The 20,121-nt window shown below is 45.1% G+C and overlaps 1 protein-coding gene across 3 annotated transcripts in view; it reads right to left on the bottom strand.

Moving 5' to 3' along the window:
• Window positions 1-1,099: 1,099 nt before the first annotated feature.
• The window catches only part of POU6F1 (POU class 6 homeobox 1), a 170,345-nt gene continuing 151,323 nt past the window's right edge, over window positions 1,100-20,121 (bottom strand). For all 3 annotated transcript variants that reach the window (XM_040340840.1, XM_040340839.1, XM_040340841.1), the window contains 2 exons: window positions 5,566-5,734; window positions 1,100-2,520 (listed from right to left, as the gene is read on the bottom strand). In XM_040340840.1, coding sequence (XP_040196774.1) covers window positions 2,175-2,520; window positions 5,566-5,734 — 515 coding nt within the window. In that variant the 3' untranslated portion in view covers window positions 1,100-2,174. The remainder of the gene's footprint in view (window positions 2,521-5,565; window positions 5,735-20,121) is intronic.

The following is a 20,121-nucleotide window of genomic DNA, read 5'->3' as shown; positions in this document are numbered from 1 at the left end:
TTCAGAGACAAATGCCCAGATTGCAAAAGACCTGCATTCTGTACATTAGTCCGTGAGCACATAGGGGACTAAACTGGGTACCACTCGGTACATTGTTCTGCCCCATCCAGTCGCAGACTGCCATAGACTTTGACAGGCTGCATACACTGGGGCAGGATGGTGAACCTGTTCCTCCCAGATGTGGTAAGACACTAGGAGGGATGCACTTCAGCTAAACAGCCCTGTGTGCAAGGGACCTAAATGTTCAGGAAACTGTCAACAACATTTGTGCATCCACCAGTATTAAAGCTATGCTGAGATCTATGGCCTCTAAAAAGGTGCACACAATAGAAATGGTAATGTGGACCAATGCTATTTCTGACCCTATCAAAGATTCTGGTCTAATGTTGAGGCTGTCTGAAATTCTAAGACAAAACTACACATTCTAACTATTCTGCATAGTTTGTCAGTGCAACATTTTGATAAATTCAACCACATTGTTAAAATGTTTAGCGATGTCTAAAATCTTAGAAAATTACATATTGAACAACAATAAATAAACAATATAGAAATGTACTTATTGACCTTATATAGAGTCCTGTAGCTTATAGAGGTTCTTTAGTAATATGTTAAAAAATGAAAAGTTAGAAGCTACAAAAACTGTAGCTGCGACTTTTAATAATTAGACCTCACCCGGCCCATTTCTTCACTGGGCTTCGGTCCCCAGTGCCAGCATACTAACTGTGGGCAGCCGGCTGTGACTGCTTGTGGCTTAACATCCGGCTGCTCACTGTGAATGTGCGAGCCACACTATCTGATTGGTCCTGCAGCTTTCTGTGACATGTCCCAGAAATGTGCCAGAAATGCAGTGTCCTTGTCACTCCCTGTGAGCTGAGCAAAAAGAAAAAACAATCTTATTATAATATGTAAATCAGTAATCCCAACAAACTTCCATATATTAGAGTTATATTTAAAGTCCAGCAACCACATCTCCCTCTATAGACAGAGTGGTGGAGTAAAGGAGTAAATGTAGCCACTCAAAGACAGTTTGTTATTTGGAGAATAACCAAGTGAAAACAAATGGGGGAAACAAGAAAACAAATGCATACAGCTCAGATGCTGCAAGTTCTGAATTGTAGTGTCTCTTTATGGCTATATGGTGTTGCAGAATCACAAGACTTTCTGAACAAAATAATATTTTTGGTCGGTCAGGTAATATGGTTCGAATGCATTCTAACTTTGTGTTTACCTGTTTGTTTCGAGTTCTGTTTTAACATTCAAGGGATTACTGTTTAACAATCAAAATAATTTGGATAAGACAATATCCACAACTTTGTAAACATTAATAAATCATAGCATTTGAAAACAATATCATCCTAGCATTTTTGTGAAAGAAATGCCGGATTTCAATAATAAATAAAATGACTTAACACTACTTTTGGAAAACTGCCTTACACTGCATAAGGAATACTATAACATATACCATACCATCAAAAATTGTAATAGGTTAGCATACAAGCACCAACTGCAAAAAAAACTCAATCAAATGTATAACAGCAATACAAAATGTATCTGATGTAACCTCCCAATGTTATTCATGTAAAATAGGGGAGGTAATAATGTAAAAAAAAAAAAACCTCCAGGCAAATATGCAGTAAGATGTGAACAATGCACTGTCAGATTCCTACAATAAGTTATAGAAATGTGGATTAAAATGTGAAATATTGAATGGGGCTTATATGGCATAACAAAGGTTTGCTGGTTTCTATGGACTCTGACAGATACATACCACTTTAGTTGGAGGTGGTACTTCACATAAATGCCTTCTGACAACAGTTACTGTCATTTTTCAACCTAAAATGTCTTTTGAACCATAATGTCTACAATGTATTTCCCACCACAGAGGGAAATCGATTTGGCTCTATAGACAATCAATGTATGCAAAATATGAGGAACAAAATTACCAGAGTCATCCAGCAGAGATGGCTATTTACTTTTTGCCCCAGCAGACTTCTTTCATATAAAAAAACTATGAGGAGAGGGATCATGTACAAGGAATAGTTGGCCACAGTATGCATAAAGCAAAAATTTAGCCACAAAGTGCTTTTACAAGTGAATGTCTCAGGGAACTGGCACATAGGGAGAAGATGAAGTGCTTAGTGCCTAGTGATGGTAAAGAGAATGCATTTCATTCTCTAAGGGATCTGAAAGACATTAAGCTTGCTGGTGTTTTTCAGAGTCTGACGTCGGTTGCAGAACCACACCCTCACCACTTCACGGTCATAGTTCAGTTCCTTAGCAATATCTGTTATTTCTTGTCCAGTGGGCAAGGCATTCTTCTCAAAGTATGTATTTAGCAATTCCACAGCCTGTGGAGTAAAAGAGGTACGCCTCTTGCGTTTTTTGGATGGCTCACCACCCACAAACTCCATCAGATTTTGTTGTCCTTCTTGATTCCTCATTTCTGCTTCATTCAGCCATTTCTCCAAAACTGGTTTCAACTTCTGGGCACTTTTTGGTGTTATGTCTAGCTTCTCAAACCTGCAGCAAAATGGAAAGGGTATGTACCAATTACAACTTTCAGATGTTCACCAAACACTTCAGTTCATTAAAACTGAAATAAACTCTTGTTTCTATTTTTACCTACATTTTTACCTAAATATTCTAGCAAGCAGCAGCCGGTGACTTCCCCGGCCCATGCACTCTGAAGGAAAGGCATACCCGTGCTGTTCTTTCAGAGCTGTGTGTCACGTCCGTGACTCCTGCACACATGTGTGGGATTGACATCATCACAGCTCGATCATTCAACTGGCTGCAGCCTGGGAACCCAGAGGGAAGATTAGGTGAAGATGGAAGCCCTGTGAGCGGTGACAATGCGTCGCTGGAGCACTGGAGAGCTTAATTTTAAGGCAAGTCTTTCATAATGTGCTAGTATGCGGTGCATACTAGCACATTATGATATTGCCTTGCAATGGGAAACCATTTTTTTAAAAAAGAGTTTATTACCGCTTTAACAAAATATAATTAAAAAGCAGGGCTTTCATATCAGTGAAAATTTCTACAAACAGCCATGAAGTAAACTAAGGAAAACCTCCATTCAACTATGATCTTTGAATTAAGTTAGCAGGCTACAGTTAATACTTTTTTATTGTGTTTTCATGGTTGTCTTTGTGACTTCAAAAGGACTAAAAAGTGATCATCATTAGTCATGCATGACCGTAATTACATTCAAAAGTTGTTTGTTCTAAGCAAAACTTATGCAATTTACCACCTCATACAGTAGATTAGTGTTTCTCAACCTTTTTTCAGTCAAGGCACCCTTTAAAAATGATGGAGAGTCTCGAGGTATACCCTTCTAAAACGTAAAAGCTATTCTAATAGTTTTACATAATGCAGCAACATTCACAAGTCCAAGTAGAACACCCAACGTTAGAGGTGATTTATTCTTCCAAAGCTAATGTACTTTTGCAAACTGGTTCTGACTAGAATTCCAATGTTGCTAATCTCCCTCAGTTTTTCTCCACCACTCAGAAAAATGGAAAGGGTATCTACCAATTACAACTTTCAGATGTTCAAACACTTCAGTTCATTAAAGTTGAAATAAACTCTTGTTTCTATTTTTACTTACAGATAAGCTTATAATAAAGCTTACCTGTAGGTAAATATTAATCTCCATCGCTGACAGAGAGGGGCATGGGAAGGTAAAACAAGGATGCTATGCAGGCAACTGACATCTTCCTTATCAACTGATGATGCCATTGATCGTTAGGATGCCAGCAGCTAAAATTTTGGTTGTAATGGTGCACAATTAAAACCTGTCACCTGTGTGTAACTAAAACGGCAGGCTTCATCCATGCGCCAGCTTGTATACATTTTTTTGGGCAATTTTTAGGCTTTTTGCCAAGGCACCCCTGAAGAAACCTCAAGGCATCCTGGTTGAAAAATGCTGCAGTAGATTAAAGGTAATCCTCGAGTTACAAATATCTGACTTACATATGACTTGTACTTAAGTACGGAAGCAGCGTGACGTCATGCCGCTCCTGGATCCCGCTGTGCGGCCATATTGCTGCTCACTGCATGATGCCACCTACTGTCCGGCAGACCTGTCGGCAATCCCACATCACTGCATGGCCAGCTAACCGTTCCCTAGGCTATAAAAAACGTAAATCTTTTTTTGGCTGGAGTTACACCTAAAAAATGTACCTTTTCCAACTTCGTCATTAAAACGACGTTGCCCACACACCATCGTTTTAAAAAAATGATCTAGCAAAGCGCGGTGACGTACGACGGCACTATAAAGGGGAAGTTCCATTCGCCTTTGGGCCGCTTTAGCTGATTCCGTGTTAGTAAAAGACGATTCACGCTTTTCTGTCTGTTACAGCTTGATGAATGTGCTTACTCCATTATGAAGTAGTTTTACCAGAACGAGCGCTCCCGTCTCATAACTTGCTTCTGAGCATGCGCGGGTTTTTAACATCGTTTTAGCCCGAAAAACAACATTGTTTAAAACTACGTTAAAAAATGCAGCATGTTCGAATTTTTTTTTGTCGTTTTTCAGAACCTGAAACGATCATTTAAAATTCAATTTTTTAAAAACAACATTTTTTTTCATGCCGAAAAATGATCGTGTGTACGCGCCATTACATCTTTACCCATCCTTCCAGGTTTGTGGGCTGTGGTCAAGTTGCAATCACGTCACTCTTGGGCACTCTTGGGCATGCACGCAGGAGTCAGGGTTTGCTGCACAGAGCTCCGACGGGTATGACAATCCTCCAGAGCAAATACGCCATTGACGTCACCGGCTGCTGCTCACTGGAATATGTCCTAAACCAGGATTTCTCCAAGGTGGATGAAGGAATCTTCCTGCTGAGACACTGTATTCTGACAGAAGGACTCGCAGCTGTGAGAATATACTGATCAGTGGCTGCAGCTGACTGGTTGCAACTGCTGATCAACTAAACTTTTCCAGATTGTCCCTTCCACAGAAGTTGATCTGTTGAGCAGCAGGGATGGCAGCTTAAAGCGAAAGTAAACCCATACATAAAACAGTTTAGATTCCAACACATGCTGTAAATGTAACACTCCCATTGGTTGTGCTCTCAACCAAACTGTCAAACCATCTAATAGCTGGTGTCATAACTGATCACATGTGCAGCAAGGTAGATTAAACAGAGGCAAAGATGGCAGCTTCCTTGGCTGAAAACGATAGGGGGGTTTACTTACACTTTAAGTCTATAACCATCCTTAGAATATGATTTGTGGACTTGTTAAACAATAGGAAGGCTCAGGAAACAGTCATGAAAGGTGGGCCCAAGCTTAACTTTAGTTCTGCAAGAAATTTGAAGGCCTGTGTAGGTAACTTTAAATTCCTGAATTCCCTACCTTCTGCAACAGTATAGTGTGCAGATACACACAACCACACAACCCTCCACATGCATATTTAAATTAAACTTTGTACCTGCAGTGCCAGCTTTGTGGGTAAACACATTTCCCTCTCATAAAATGCCTTTTTGTGTACCATATTGGTGGTATTCATTTAATACAGCTTCTGTGCCATGGATATGGACAGACAACCCTCTGTCTTACCTGCAGATGGCAGACTGGCTATACGCTGGTCCTTCTGTGGCAGTCAATGCTTGGCCCACTTGTGTTTGAGTCAGACCAAGAGATAAGCGGCGAATTTTAAAGTCCTTGGCAAATTCACGTATCTCTTCTAGATTTATACCGTCTTCATCATAACCTCCAGAGTGTGACTCTAAATAAAAAAAAAGAGTCACTAAGCCAATTAAGTGCTGCCTTACAGCAGAACTAAACACACCGATTTAACTGTTTTCCAAAACAATTATTGTACAGTCAAGGCATGCCATGAATGGTTGGTGTCATAATTGATCACATGTGCAGCACCATGGCAACTGCAGATCAAACAGAGCCTAAGATGGTAGCTTCCTTGACTGTTATAAAAAATAGGGGGTTCATTATGCTTAAAATTAAATCTATGATCACAGCATATGCTTTAATATTATAACATCAGCATTGTGATATCAATACAAACAACAGTTATTTCTGACAATCCATTATAAGCGTACTTGAAAAATCTCCTTTCAGGTTGTGTGTGTTGCCTGTCTGCTGGACATCTCTTTTCACAATGTCCTACATTCCCTGCATGATTTGCAACTTCTCTGCTTTTTACTTTCAGTTTCTCGATGCCTACAAGCTGTGATTCTTGTGCTGATTTTGCCTCCTGAAACTCCCTTTCTCAGCAACTATGCAGTTCAGACAGGCTCTGTGAATTCTGTGACACAGCAGGGCCTATCAACAGGGTATATAGTGAATACGTACCACAGATTTCATAGAAGTAAATGTGTGGGGAGCTTCACAGGGTAAGTTCACAAACCTCTAGATTGTTCACAGTAATAGGAGTAGGCTAAAAATAATTGAAATGCAATGTAAAAATCAATATCTGATTTTACATTTTCACCATAGACACGCTTTAATGTCACATGCATTGAATTTTAATATAAATGTGTTCGTTTGTTGCTTCAACTTCCTGTCAAAGATGTTCCAGATCTTTATATTAGGTCTCCAAGATTATGCTTATTTTTAAAGCAGAACTTTTTTTCGGGCAGAAGAGACTTTTGCATGTCTTTTCTGCTAAATAAAAAAAAATAATAGTTTGTCCCCTCTCTCCCAGCAATTTTTAAAATAGTGTTCACTGCCATAGTGCATTCACATTGCAGTGTACACCCAGGGTCATCCCCAGTTTTTGTAAGATGCCCAGAATGCAGACTTGAGCCAATAGGAGGAGATCATCATTGTGACCCTTTAGAAAACAAAATAGTGGCATCAGCAAATTAAAGAGTCACTAAAGGAATTTTTTTTTTAGCTGAAATGACTGTTTACAGGGTATAGAGACATAATAGTTAACTGATTCCTTTTAAAAATGATTAAAAATAGATAAAAAACAATCATATAATGTCCCTGCAGTTTCGTTTCGTTTTTGCTGTTGTTTCCTGGTTCTCTGATGTACAGAGCCAGAGAGCCAATAGAGGGCAGTGATGGATTGTAAAACGAAACTGGATTGGTGCTGACACACAGTAATCACACCTCCTTAATTAGTCACCAGAGTGAGAAATCTCCCAGTACTGTGGAAACAGACAACCAGGAAGTGTCCAGAACAGAGAGGAATTACAGCAACATCAAAGCAAAAACGAACAATGAGGACATGAAACCAGGACTGCAGTAAGGTAAAGGAAGCTATTTAGCTAAAAAAAAATCCTTTAGTGACCCTTTAAGCAATGAGGGACTGAAGTATTCAATTTTTTTGTGAAAAGGTGAACTAACTCTTTACAACAGGTTTACTTCATTCTAGACTAGTATTTTGAATGAGAAAAAACATCAAATAAATAGAGACAGAGGGCCCAATCCACAAAAGGGATACGCCGGCGTATATCTACTGATACGCCGTCGTATCCCTGTTTCTATCTATGGAACTGATCCACAGAATCAGTTTCCAATAGATAGGCAGAAGATCCGACAGGTGTAAGGGACTTACACTGTCGGATCTTAGGATGCAGTACCGCAGCCGCCGCTGGGGGCATTTCTCGTCGAAATGCCGCTTCGGGTATGCAAATTAGCACTTACGGAGATCCACGAAGCTTTTAAGCTTGGTTTTTTTCTCCGTAAGTATTAGTTTGCCGTCGCAATATTAGGGCTGCTTTTACAAGGCCTAAACTGTTTACACCTTGTAAAAGTAGACCCTTCTATCCCGCGTCGCTGTCATTTTTTTATTTTATTTTATTTTTTCCCGCCGCAACTTGTTTTTTTTTTTACGCCCATCGCGATTCTCAAAACCCGGCGCAAGGTAAGATCGCGCAAAGCACGTCGGGAAAATGACGTCGGGAGCATGCGCAGTACGTCCGGCGCGGGAGCGCGCCAAATTTAAATGGGACTTGCCCCATTAAATTAGGAACGCCTTGCGCCGGACGGATTTAAGTTACACCGCTCAAAATTTCTAGGTAAGTGCTTTGTGGATCGGGCACTTAGGTAGAGATTTTGCGGCGGTGTAACTTAAATGGCAAAAGTTACATTGCGCCGGGTTTTTGTGGATTAGGCCCAGAGTACTTCTGAAGCCTCGTACACACGCTCGGTTTACTCGGCAAGAACCAGCAAGAAAACTGCTGGCAGAGCTTTCTTGATGAGTATACCGAGCGTGTGTACGAAACTTTCAGGTTTTCCTGCCGAGAAACCTGAGAGTGTGTATACTTACCTGTCGCCGTGGAAACCCACGCATGCTCCAAATGACTGACGCATGCGCGGTAGCTTCCTAGGCATAGGTAGGGTGCAGCAAGATGGCGACAACGGCATCCAATGTGACGAGCGCATGCTCGTCGTACGCAATGACGTCACCGCGTGACGTCATTGCGTACACTCGGGCGGCAAGAGATTCTGTGGGCCAAGAATCTCGTCAGGAAAAAACATGTTTTTTTCCTGACAAGATTCTGGCCCGTGTGTACAGGGCTTGAGATCTACTGTTTTATATATTCTTGTACACAATGCTTCTAATGGGCCGTACACACGACCGAACATGTCTGCTGAAACTGGTCCGCGGACCAGTTTCAGCAGACATGTTCGGTCGTGTGTAGGCCCGAGCGGACAGGATTCCAGCATACATTTGCCCGCCGGGCCTTTTTCCAGCGGGCAAATATTTCTGGACTTGTTTTAAAACAGCCCGCTGGAATCCTGTCCGCTCGGACATGTTCGGTCGTCTGTACAGACCTACCGTACATGTCCGAGCGCCCGCCATCCCTCGCATGCGTCGAATGACTTTGACGCATGCGTGGAAGCATTGAACTGGCAGGGCCGCCCACGTCATCGTCGCGGACACGCCCCGCGTATTGTTTACACGCGGATTTCTGTATGATGGTGAGTACAGCCACCATACAGAAATCCCCGGGCAGACATGTACGGTGAAAACGGTCCGGCGGACCGGTTTCATCGTACATGTTTGGTCGTCTGTACACGGCCTGAGAAACACATCCAAATTTTTTTTGAATAGATCTACACTACCCACTGACAGACACCACCAACTGTAGAAGGGAGTTCCACATCCTTACCACTCTAACAGTAAACAACCCCTTACACAGTTTAGGACTGAACTGCTTGCCCAACTTTATTGTGTGGCCGCGTGTCTGCTTTGGAGACCCAAGATTAAATTGTTTCCTTCTAATGCTAGAGTCCCCATTTAAAGTTTTGTATATCGCTATTATATCCCCTCTTAAGTGTCTCCTCTCAATGGAAAATATGTTAAATGTTTGTAGTTGTTCCTCACAACTAAGGTCCTCCAGCCCCCTTATTAGCTTTGTGGCTCTTCTCTGGACTCTCTCCAGGTTAAGCAGAGTCAAATAGGATTGTGTAGGTTTAGGTTTTCTATTTGTTTTTTTTATTGAACTATATGGCCTAGTGTCTTTCTTTTAACCTGAATATGTAACTATGTAAGCACATCCTTCCTGAAGACTGGGGACCAGAACTGGATGGCATACTCAATATGTGGCTGAACTGGGGTTTTGTAAAGTGGTAGAATTATAGTTTTATCTTTTGATATCTTTTTAATGCTTGCTAATAGTCTGCTGGCCTTGCCTGCTGAAACTTGGCATTGTATGCTATTTCTGGGTCTGTGATCTACTAGGGCCCCAAGAGTCACTTCCATTCTCAATTTTCCCAGTGGTTCACCCCCAATTGAGTAACGTACATTTATATTTTTAGCTCCAAAATGCATTACTTTACATTTTTCCATATTAAACATAATGTGTGGTGTGTATCAAATCTAATATTACATAATATTACAACTCTAATTCCCAGAAAGTTGGGACACTGTGTAAAATTTACATGAAAACAGAATGCAATGATTTGCAAATCTCATAAACCCATATTTTATTTACAATAAAAAACCTCAAATGTTTAAACTAAGAAAATTTACCATTTTAACCCCCTCACGCCAACGTAACACAAATATGTGGCCTTCGGCTTGAAGGTGTTGTACCGGGGCAATGCATGCAGCTGCACACATCACCCGGTACCCCGGTATTTAGAGCGGACTGACGGAAAAATTGAGAACCAGCTTCCAAATTTTTGCTGTTGGAAATTCCGACAGAAAAAGTCAGATGGAGCCTACACATGGTCGGAATTTCCGACCAAAAGCTTACATTGAACTTTTCTTGTCGGAAATTCCGACCATGTGTACGTGGCATTACTCTAAACAGGTAACCTATAGAAATTTTTCAAGAGTTGCCTATGGAGATTTTTAAGTACCGTAGTTTGTCGCTTTTCCACGAGAGTGCGCAATTTTAAAGCATGACATGTTAGGTATCCATTTATTCGGCGTAACATCATCTTTCACATTTTACAAACAAATTAGGCTTACTTTACTTTTTTTTTTTTCTTTAATTTATGAAAATGTATTTCTTCCAAAGAAATTGCTTTTGAAAGGCCGCTGCACAAATACAGTGTAACATAAAATATTGCAAGGATCACCATTTTATTCTCTAGAGTCTCTGCTAAAATAATATATATAATGTTTGGGGGTTATAACTAATTTTCTAGCAAAAAATACAGATTTTGTACTTCTAAGCAAAAAAGTGCCAAAAAAATAGTATTTTTGTACTCACCGTAAAATCCATTTCTCTGAGTTCATGAACGGACACAGCAGCCTTTGACCTTAGGGTTATATCCACTTCCTTCCAGGAGAGTTAGGCAGAAAAAAAGCACTTTAAGTGTTAACAACACTTTCCTCAGTACAGCTCCTCCCAGGGGGCGTGGTCCCCCGGGTATAACCCACACTCTGCCTCAGCAGCTCCAGTTCCTAACAAGCAATACAAACAAAGGAGGGGTGGGTGCTGTGTCCGTCCATGAACTCAGAGAAATGGATTTTACGGTGAGTACAAAAATCCTATTTTCTCTTCCGTTCATGGACGGAAACAGCAGCCTTTGACCTTAGGGACGTCCCCAAGCATTGTCAAAAAATTCGAGGGGTGGGAAAAACAACACAGCAAACCAAGCTACACCCCAAACAAAACCGGAGTTACTCAACGGAGGAACTCCAACCTTAAACTGCCGCCTGTAACACCTTGCGGCCGAAGGAGGCATCCGAAGATGCACTCACATCCACCTTGTAAAACTTTGAAAAAGTGTGGACTGACGACCAGGTCGCTGCCTTACGCACCTGTAACACAGAGGCTTGATGACGAAAAGCCCAAGAGGCACCAATCGTCCTGGTCGAATGCGCCGTAACCTGTGGGGAGGCGCCCGCCCCTTCAGGGCATAGGCCTGAAGCACAACCTGTCTGATCCACCTAGAAATGGTGGCCAACGAGACCGCCAGACCTTTTTTAGGACCGTTCACCGACACGAACAGTGAGTCCGACTTTCGGAACGGAACCGTAGCAGATAAGTACACACGTATGGCCCGAACCACATCCACGGAATGTAAAGTGGCCTCCTTAGGGTTCTTTGGCCGAGGATACAAGGATGGTAATACAATGACCTCATTAATGTGAAAAGCCGAAACCACCTTCGGGAGAAAAGACGGCTGCGGCCGCAGCACCACCTTATCCTCATGGATGACCAAGTAAGGAGCCTTGCAGGACAAGGCCGCCAGTTCAGACACCTGTCTGACTGAGGTAATAGCTACCAGAAAAACCACCTTCTGGGACTGAGTCAACAAAGGGATCTTTCTAATGTCCTCAAAGGGAGCGTCCTGAAGCACCGAGAGGACTAAATTCAAGTCCCATGGGGGCAGAGGAGGGCGCACAGGAGGGGCCACATGTCGGACCCCCTGTACAAACGTACGCACCAAAGAGTGCGCCGCCAAGGGTCGCTGAAAGTAGACAGCTAGAGCCGATATCTGACTCTTAACCGTACTTAAGGCGAGAGCCTGATCGACTCCACGCTGTAAGAACAGCAGAATCCGGGACACCACGTATGTACGGGGGTGCCATCTCATCTCCTCACATATAGAGATGTAGGCTTTCCACGTACGATGGTAAATCTTCCTTGAAGTAGACTTCCGTGCATGCAGCATGGTAGAAACCACCGAGCCTGATAGGCCCCGGTCCTTCAGCACCTGGCTCTCAACAGCCACGCAGTTAAAGCCAGCGACTGTAAAGCAGGGTGGAAGATCGGACCCTGCCACAGAAGATCTTCTCTCAGGGGTAAACGCCAGGGGGCGTCTGCCACCAGACGCACCAGGTCCACGTACCAGGAGCGGCGCGGCCAATCTGGGGCGATCAGGATTGTTGGAATCCCTTCGGCTTCCACTCTGCGCAGCAAGCGAGGAAGAAGCTTCAGAGAAGGGAAGGCGTAAATTAGGCAATAGTGACCCCAAGGTGCCACCAACGCGTCTGATGCGTCCGCCCACTGGTCCTTCGACCTGGCCACAAACTGTGGCACCTTCCGATTGAGACGGGACGCTAGAAGGTCCACGTCTGGAGTGCCCTACTTTCAGCACAGAGCCTGAAACACCTCCGGGTGAAGTGACCACTCTCCTTGGTCTAGTGTTTGGCGACTTAGGTAGTCGGCTTGCCAATTCTGTACTCCTGGAATGTACACGGCCGATAGAGCCGGAACGGACCTTTTGGCCCACCAAAGGATGTGCGTGACCTCCGTCGCTGCAGCTGAGCTCCGTGTGCCTCCCTGATGATTGACGTATGCCACGGCCGTGGCGTGGTCGGACTGGATCCTGACCGGACGGCCCTGCAGACCCAGGGACCACCTGGCAAGGCACAGCTTGATTGCTCGGAGCTCCAGTACATTGATCGGAAGGCGGGACTCCTCCTGAGTCCAGCGCCCCTGGGCTGACTGGGTGCCCCAAACACCCCCCCAACCGGAGAGGCTGGCATCCGTCGTGACCACTGTCCAATGGCACGGCAGAAACGACTTCCCGGTCTGAAGCACCGGAAACGTCAGCCACCACACCTGGGAAGACTTGACTCAATTGAATCTGGTAATCCAGAGATGAAGGGAGCTTGTCCCAACGTGACAGAATTTCCTTCTGTAGCACTCGGGTGTGAAATTGGGCATACGGAACTGCCTCGAAAGAGGCCACCATCAGACCCAGAACTCTCATGCAGAATCGAAGAGATGGCCACTTCTTAGTCGACAACTGCTGCACCGCTGATTGCAGTGTCTGAAGTTTCTCTGTTGGGAGAAAAACTCTTGCCTCCGCGGAATCCAGGACTAGCCCCAGGTATTCCAGTCGCTGAGACGGAACTAACACTGACTTCTGGATATTCAGAAGCCAGTCGAACTCTTGGAGAGTCTGACATGTGATAGACACGTCCTCTTCTAATTATGAGCCTGAGGAAGCTCTCAGGAGAAGGTCGTCCAGATATCCCACGATAGCGATCCCTCGCTGCCTCAGCAGGGCCAGTATCGGGGCGAGCACCTTGGTGAAAACTCGTGGTGCCAATGCCAGGCCGAACGGGAGGGCCACAAATTGAAAATGGTCCTCCCCGATCACAAAGCGCAGAAACTTCTGGTGCTTTGTGCATATGGGAATATGCAGGTACGTGTCCATGATATCCAAGGACGCCATAAAGTCCCCCTGATGGAGCGCTGCTATCACCGAGCGAATCGACTCCATCCTGAATTTTTGCACTTTGACATAACAATTGAGGGCCTTGAGGTCCAGGATTGGACGGACCACTTCCTTCTTGGGGACTACAAACAGATTGGAGTAAAACCCCCGAAACCGTTCCGTTGAGGGAACCGGCACAATCACTCCCCTGACCAGAAGATTCTGGACAGCCCCTGACATATCCTTCCGGCAAACCGGAGGAAGCTGGAGGTTGGAAGGAAAAAATCTGTTTGGTGGACAAGAGAGAAACTCGATCTTGTACCCCGAGGAAACTACTTCGCAAACCCAACGGTTGGAAAGAAGAGACCTCCACCGAGATGCAATTTCGAGAAGTCGGCTCCCCACCCGAGACACGGGCGGGGGCAGACCTTCATGCGGAAGCAGGCTTGCGGCACCAGGTGCGCTTCTGCCCTGCAGCGGGGGTCTTAGCACCTTGAAAACTTTTTCCTGCCGCACTGGGCGGGCGAAAAAACCCGCTTGGGGGTAGTAAAGGAGGGCCCTTCCCAGACTGTGGGAGCAGTGTGCTCTTACCACCTGTGGCATCCTTTATGATGTCATCCAGGGACGCCCCAAAAACAGAGCGGGGCACAGCCTCCACTTTCCTGTCTGCGGGGTCCTTAAAGACGGGAGCCCCTTCCACCGGCAACGTGGTGGCTTTGCTCAATCTGGACACGGGAGGGTCCACTGACAGAGGAGAGACCCACTTTTTTAAAAAGTCCTCCTCAAAGGGATAACGGGTTGCAAAGTATTTTGGAACAGCAAAAACTTTCTGCGGCGTATCCCGTTCCTTGTATAACAATTTGTCCAAGTATGGAATACAAGTAAACACTTTTGCAGTGCGGGGCGGCTTGCGAAACCCAAAAGGGATCGGCACAGCCGATGCCTCCGCTAAATCCTCAAGTTTCTGAGTATCACACACACCGCAGAAATAAGAGCTCCAACAAATTCCTTATCATTCACTGACCCTGAAGCAGAGTCATCCTCACTGTCCGCGTGGGTTAAGCCCGCATCATCTGACATGACAGAACAGAGCCAGAAGCAATAGCCGGGTATGATTCTGTGTCAGAGACATCCCCAGAAGCAGGCTCAGGGAGGGGGTGATTTTTACCCCCCTTCTGGCCACTTGTCGCTTCAATCCTGGCGAAAAAACGCCTCCAGGACAGCCATCATTGCCTCAACAGGTGCGGCAGGGGCACTAAGGATTAACTCAGGCATTGCTGGGGAAGAAGCTCCTGGTTCAGGCTCCATGATGATGATGCCCCACCGCTGTGCCACCCTGGTACTGCAGAGCAGAACAACCCACCGGTCACCTCCCGGCTGCAGAAAAAGAAGGCAGGGGCCCCCAGGGAACTCACCACCCCACCCAGTTGCAATGTGAGCTGAAAGCGCTGAGGAATGCTGAGAAGTGCTGGCTGTGCTGTGTCTGTCCCTCAGGGATGATTCGCAGGCTTTTGCAGCGCTATTGCAGGCACTAGAGGCCAAGACTTTTCCAAGATGGCCGCCGTCTGAGGTAAAAAGCACCATGCGGCCAAAAAAAAATGTCCGCTGACCATGTAAACCGCGTCCGCGGCAAAATGGCGGCCAAACGCGGTTTAAAAACATTGTGACACAAAACCACACACGGCCAGCACATACAGCAGCACCCCCAAACGTAAAATATTCACAGCCCCCCGCAACACACGGTCCTCGTGGCGATAAAACCCTAGGAGGCCCCCCTCACAGCCGCCACCCAGTATGGGGAAGGAGGGAGAGAAAGGGGAGAGAGGAAAGCAGGGCGGACCCTCAGTCGACCTCCACAGGGAAGCACCAGCCATACCACCTTTCCAGGGCAAGGGGACTACTTACCCGTCCTGCGACCACCGGCTGGAGGCATTCCGGACAGAACCAACATCCGTAAATGGCATGGCTGTCGGCCAGACACACTGTGACAAGGCCATAGAGACCGGTCGTATGTGTGCCCTGGAACATGTAGTTCCCCGGCCGCCCCTGGAGCAATGGGGCCTGTCGTGGACGACCCAGAGCTGAGCTGAGGGCCGACACACGCTCGATGGCTGAACATGGGGGGACTACAAGAGTCAAGACCCAGCCTGTCACCCAGTCGGCAGTTGATAGAAGAATCTCAGGATTCAAAAAAATGCAGGAACAAAACAATAAAAGCAAAAAAAGTCACAAAAAAATTCCAGAGTATAGGGACTCTAGAAGGCCTGTCCTCTCCTGACATTAGGCAGAAAAAAACTGGAGCTGCTGAGGCAGAGTGTGGGTTATACCCGGGGGACCACGCACCCTGGGAGGAGCTGTACTGAGGAAAGTACTTTTTTTCTGCCTAACTCTCCTGGAAGGAAGTGGATATAACCCTAAGGTCAAAGGCTGCTGTGTCCGTCCATGAACGGAAGAGAAAAGGCTTATGCCGCGTACACACGACCGTTTTTCAGGTTCTAAAAAATGACGTTTTTTTTAATGCCATTAAAAACGATTGTGTGTGGGCTCCAGAGCATTTTTCACGATCTAAAAAATGTCCATTAAAAATTTCGAACATGCTCAATTTTTTTCACGACGTTTTTAACGTTTTTGTTTTTAAGGTTGTAAAAAATGGTCGTGTGTGGGCTTTAACGACGTGAAAAACCCACGCATGCTCAGAAGCGAGTTATTTTTGTTTTCCACTTCAGACTCAACCAAAGATAAAAAGGATCTATTAGACGAGGAGAGGACCACGCTCCTGGCCCACACTTCAGTTGCCGATATCATCTCCTCTATGGTATCGCATCATAAGTGGATCATAATAATTTTAGTTAAATTTATGATTTAATTTTTCTTTCCCTTTTTTTTTTTTTTATATATATTATATATTTTTTTTTTTTTGTCCATTTAAAATATTTTTCCTCCTTTTCATCTTTTATTTTAATTTACAGAGGAACAACACAACCCTGCGAATCTGAGTGGAAAGAGAATACCCTTTCTTCAAGTTATGAGACGGGAGCGCTCGTTCTGGTAAAACTACCGTTCGTAATGGAGTTAGCACATTCATCACGCAGTAACAGACTGAAAAGCGTGAATCGTCTTTTACTAACACAAAATCAGCTAAAGCAGCCCAAAGGGTGGCGCCATCTGCATTGGAACTTCCCCTTTATAGTGCCGTCGTACGTGTTGTACGTCACCGCGCTTTGCTAGAGCATTTTTTTTCACGATCGTGTGTAGGCAAGGCCGTTTTAATGATCGGGTTGAAAAAAAAACGTTTTTTCTACACCCTTAAAAACACAATTTTTTAGAACCCGAAAAACGGTCGTGTGTAAAAAAAAGGGACAAGGCCAAAACACAATATTGGATGCCAGTGATCTTCTGGCCCTCAGATTGCACTGCATTAAAAACAGGCATAATTCTGTAATCATTCTGTGGACATCACTGCTTGGGCTCAGGAATACTTCAAAAAATGCAAGGTAAAGTTCTATTATGCAAAGAAGCCATATTTGAATACAACCTGGAAACAACATAGTTTTCTCTGGGCCAAAGCCAATTTAAAATGGTCTGTTGGAAAGTGTTAAAGGGGTTGTAAAAGTTTGATTTTTATTTTCTAAATAGGTTTCTTTAACCACTTAAGGACCCCTTCACGCCGATATACGTCGGCAGAAGGGCACGGCTGGGCACAAGCACGTACCTGTACGTCCTCTTTAAGAGCCCAGCCGCAGGGTCGCGAGCGCACCTCCCCGGTCCGAAGCTCTGTTAACCAGCACACGGGACCCGCGTACCCGATCGCCGCCGGTGTTCCGTGATCGATCTCAGGAGCTGAAGAACGGGGAGAGGTGTGTGTAAACTCAATAAACGCTTATTACGATTTTTTTTTTAACCAAAAATAGGTAGAAGAATACGTATCGGCCTAAACTGAGGAAAATAATTGTTTTATTATATCTTTTTTGGGGATATATATTATAGCAAAAAGTAAAAAATATTGAATTTTTTTTTTAAATTATCGCTTTTTTTTTGTTTATAGCGCAAAAAAAAAAAAAACGCAGAGGTGATCAAATACCACCAGAAGAAAGCTATATTTGTGGGGAAAAAAGGACATCAATTTTGTTTGGGAGCCACGTCACACGACCGCACAATTGTCAGTTAAAGCGACGCAGTGCCGAATCGCAAAAAAGGGGCAAGGTCCTTAACCTGCATAATGGTCCGGGTCTTAAGTGGTTAAGCTAGTGCATTGTTGGTTCACTTACCATATATACTCGAGTATAAGCAGAGTTTTTCAGCCCTTTTTTTAGGGCTGAAAATAGCCTCCTCAGCTCATACTCGAGTCAGTGCACCTGTCGCGTCCATTTTTCAAAAGTCGCGGCTTCCCCCTGGTCCGTGATAGGCGTTTGACACTGTGTTCCGCTACCGCCTATCACGGAGGTCCTCTCATCCTTGGACTTTCCCAGCAGACACTATGTTCAGTGTTCTGCCTATCATGGACTTCCTCTTGTGCGAGGATGAAAGAAGGTCTGTGATTGGCGGAACACTGAACTCACTGCTGGGAAACTGAGTCCGAGGATGAGAGGACCTCCGTGATAGGCGGTAGCCGAACACAGTGTCAAACGCCTGTCACGGACCAGGAGGAAACTGCGACTTTTGAAAAATGGATGCCCACGACCCGACAGGTACACTGACTATCATGGAACGAATGGGACCAGGAGGAAGCCGCGACTTTTGAAAAATGGATGCCCGCAGCCTGTCAAGAATACAGGTACACTGAGGCTGCAATGGGCACAGTGAGAATGAACACAGTAAGGCTACAATGGGCACAGTGAGAATAAACACAGTAACGCTGCAATGGGCACAGTAAGGCTGCAATAAGAACAATGAGACTGGGCACAGTAAGGCTGCAATGGGCACAGTAAGGCTACAATGGGCACAGTCAGAATGGGCACAGTAAGGCTGCAATGGGCACAGTGAGAATGGGCACAGTGAGGCATGCAAATGGGCATTGTTGACCCTCTTTTCCACTTACAGTAGCTGCTGCATTCTCACCCTAGGCTTATACTCGAGTCAATACGTTTTCCCAGTTTTTTTGTGGTAAAATTAGGGCCTTGGCTTACACTCGGGTCGGCTTATACTTGAGTATATATGGTATCTTTTTCTTCGATTTCCCTTCTAAATGTTTTTTTCCTTTGAATTTCTCACTTCCTGTTCGTCCTCAGCAAGCTTGCCCCCATCATCCGAGCTGTTCTGGCTGGGGTTTAGTCAGTGTGCTCGCCCCCTCCCTTGGGACTACATCCCTGCGGGGAGATGCTGTTTTCACAGCGTCTCCCTGCAGGGATGTAGTTTACACTAACCACTTCCTGACCGCGAGACAGCTACAGCATGGAACTAAATTGCCAGGAGGGCGTCCATGTACATCCTCCTGTGCATGAGCTGCCTGCGGGGTTCACTCTGTGATCAGCGAGTCAATGAGATCACATATCCCGGCCCCTTACCGCGTGATCAGCTGTCAGCCAATGACAGCTGATCGCGTTATGTAAATCGAGTCGGTAATCTGCTTTTTCCCCCCTCATGATTACAGCGTGAGAAGAAAAGAAAAAAGACGATTACCATCTTGAGTAAACAGGACATCAGTCCCGCACACTACAGACCCACTTCTGCTGAGCATTGCCCACCAGTGCATATCGGCACTGCTAAACAGTGAAAACCAGTGCCGCCTATCAATACCCACCAGTTCCACCTATCAGTGTCTATTGGTGCTGCCATTCAGTGCCTCATCATCAGTGGCACCTATCAGTGCTGCTTATCAGAGTCACCTACCAATGCTGCCTATCAGTGCCCTTCAGTGTCGCCTATCAGTGCCCTTTAATGTCGCCTATCAGTGCCACCTATCATATGCTTATCATATATTTCTTATGGGTATAGTGTAGCATGACCGCGCAATTGTCATTCAAACAATGACAGTGCTGAAAGCTAAAAATTGGCCTGGGCAGGAAGGGGTTTTAAGTGCCCAGTAAGCAAGTGGTTAAAGAAGGTTATTAAAAAAAGAGGGGATGCTACACTGTGGTAAACATGCCCTATCTCAACGTTTTTGAAAGGTGTTGCTGCCATCAAATTTCAAAATTACCTTGTTTTTCTCAATCGGTTTCGGACCGCCCCACGTACATTTACAGCGGCAGGACATGATTTTGTGCACGTGCGGTTTAGGGGGTGCGCCGCTCCCGCTGTGATTGGACACAGCAGAAGCCAATCAGCTGGTCCGGCGGCTGCGATGGCCGCCGCGACCCACTGATCTTTCAGAAGAGACATGGAGCAGCAGTGTGCTGATGCAAACAAAGCACACTGTTGATCTGTCAGGAAAGAAAAGTGAGAGATCGTGTTTGAATCACGATCTCTCTCTTCCTCCAGTGAATCCACTCACCCACAGTTAGAAACACCTCCCAGGGAACACATTTAACCCCTTAATTGCCCCCCTAGTGTTAACCCCTTCCCTGCTAGTGTAATTTATACAGGGATCAGTGCATTTTTTTTTAGCACTGATCACTGTATTGGTGTCACTGGTCC

This window comes from Rana temporaria, chromosome 2 (genome assembly GCF_905171775.1).
Source record: "Rana temporaria chromosome 2, aRanTem1.1, whole genome shotgun sequence".
Taxonomy (NCBI): domain Eukaryota; kingdom Metazoa; phylum Chordata; class Amphibia; order Anura; family Ranidae; genus Rana; species Rana temporaria.
This window is presented reverse-complemented; position numbering and strand designations above follow the sequence as displayed.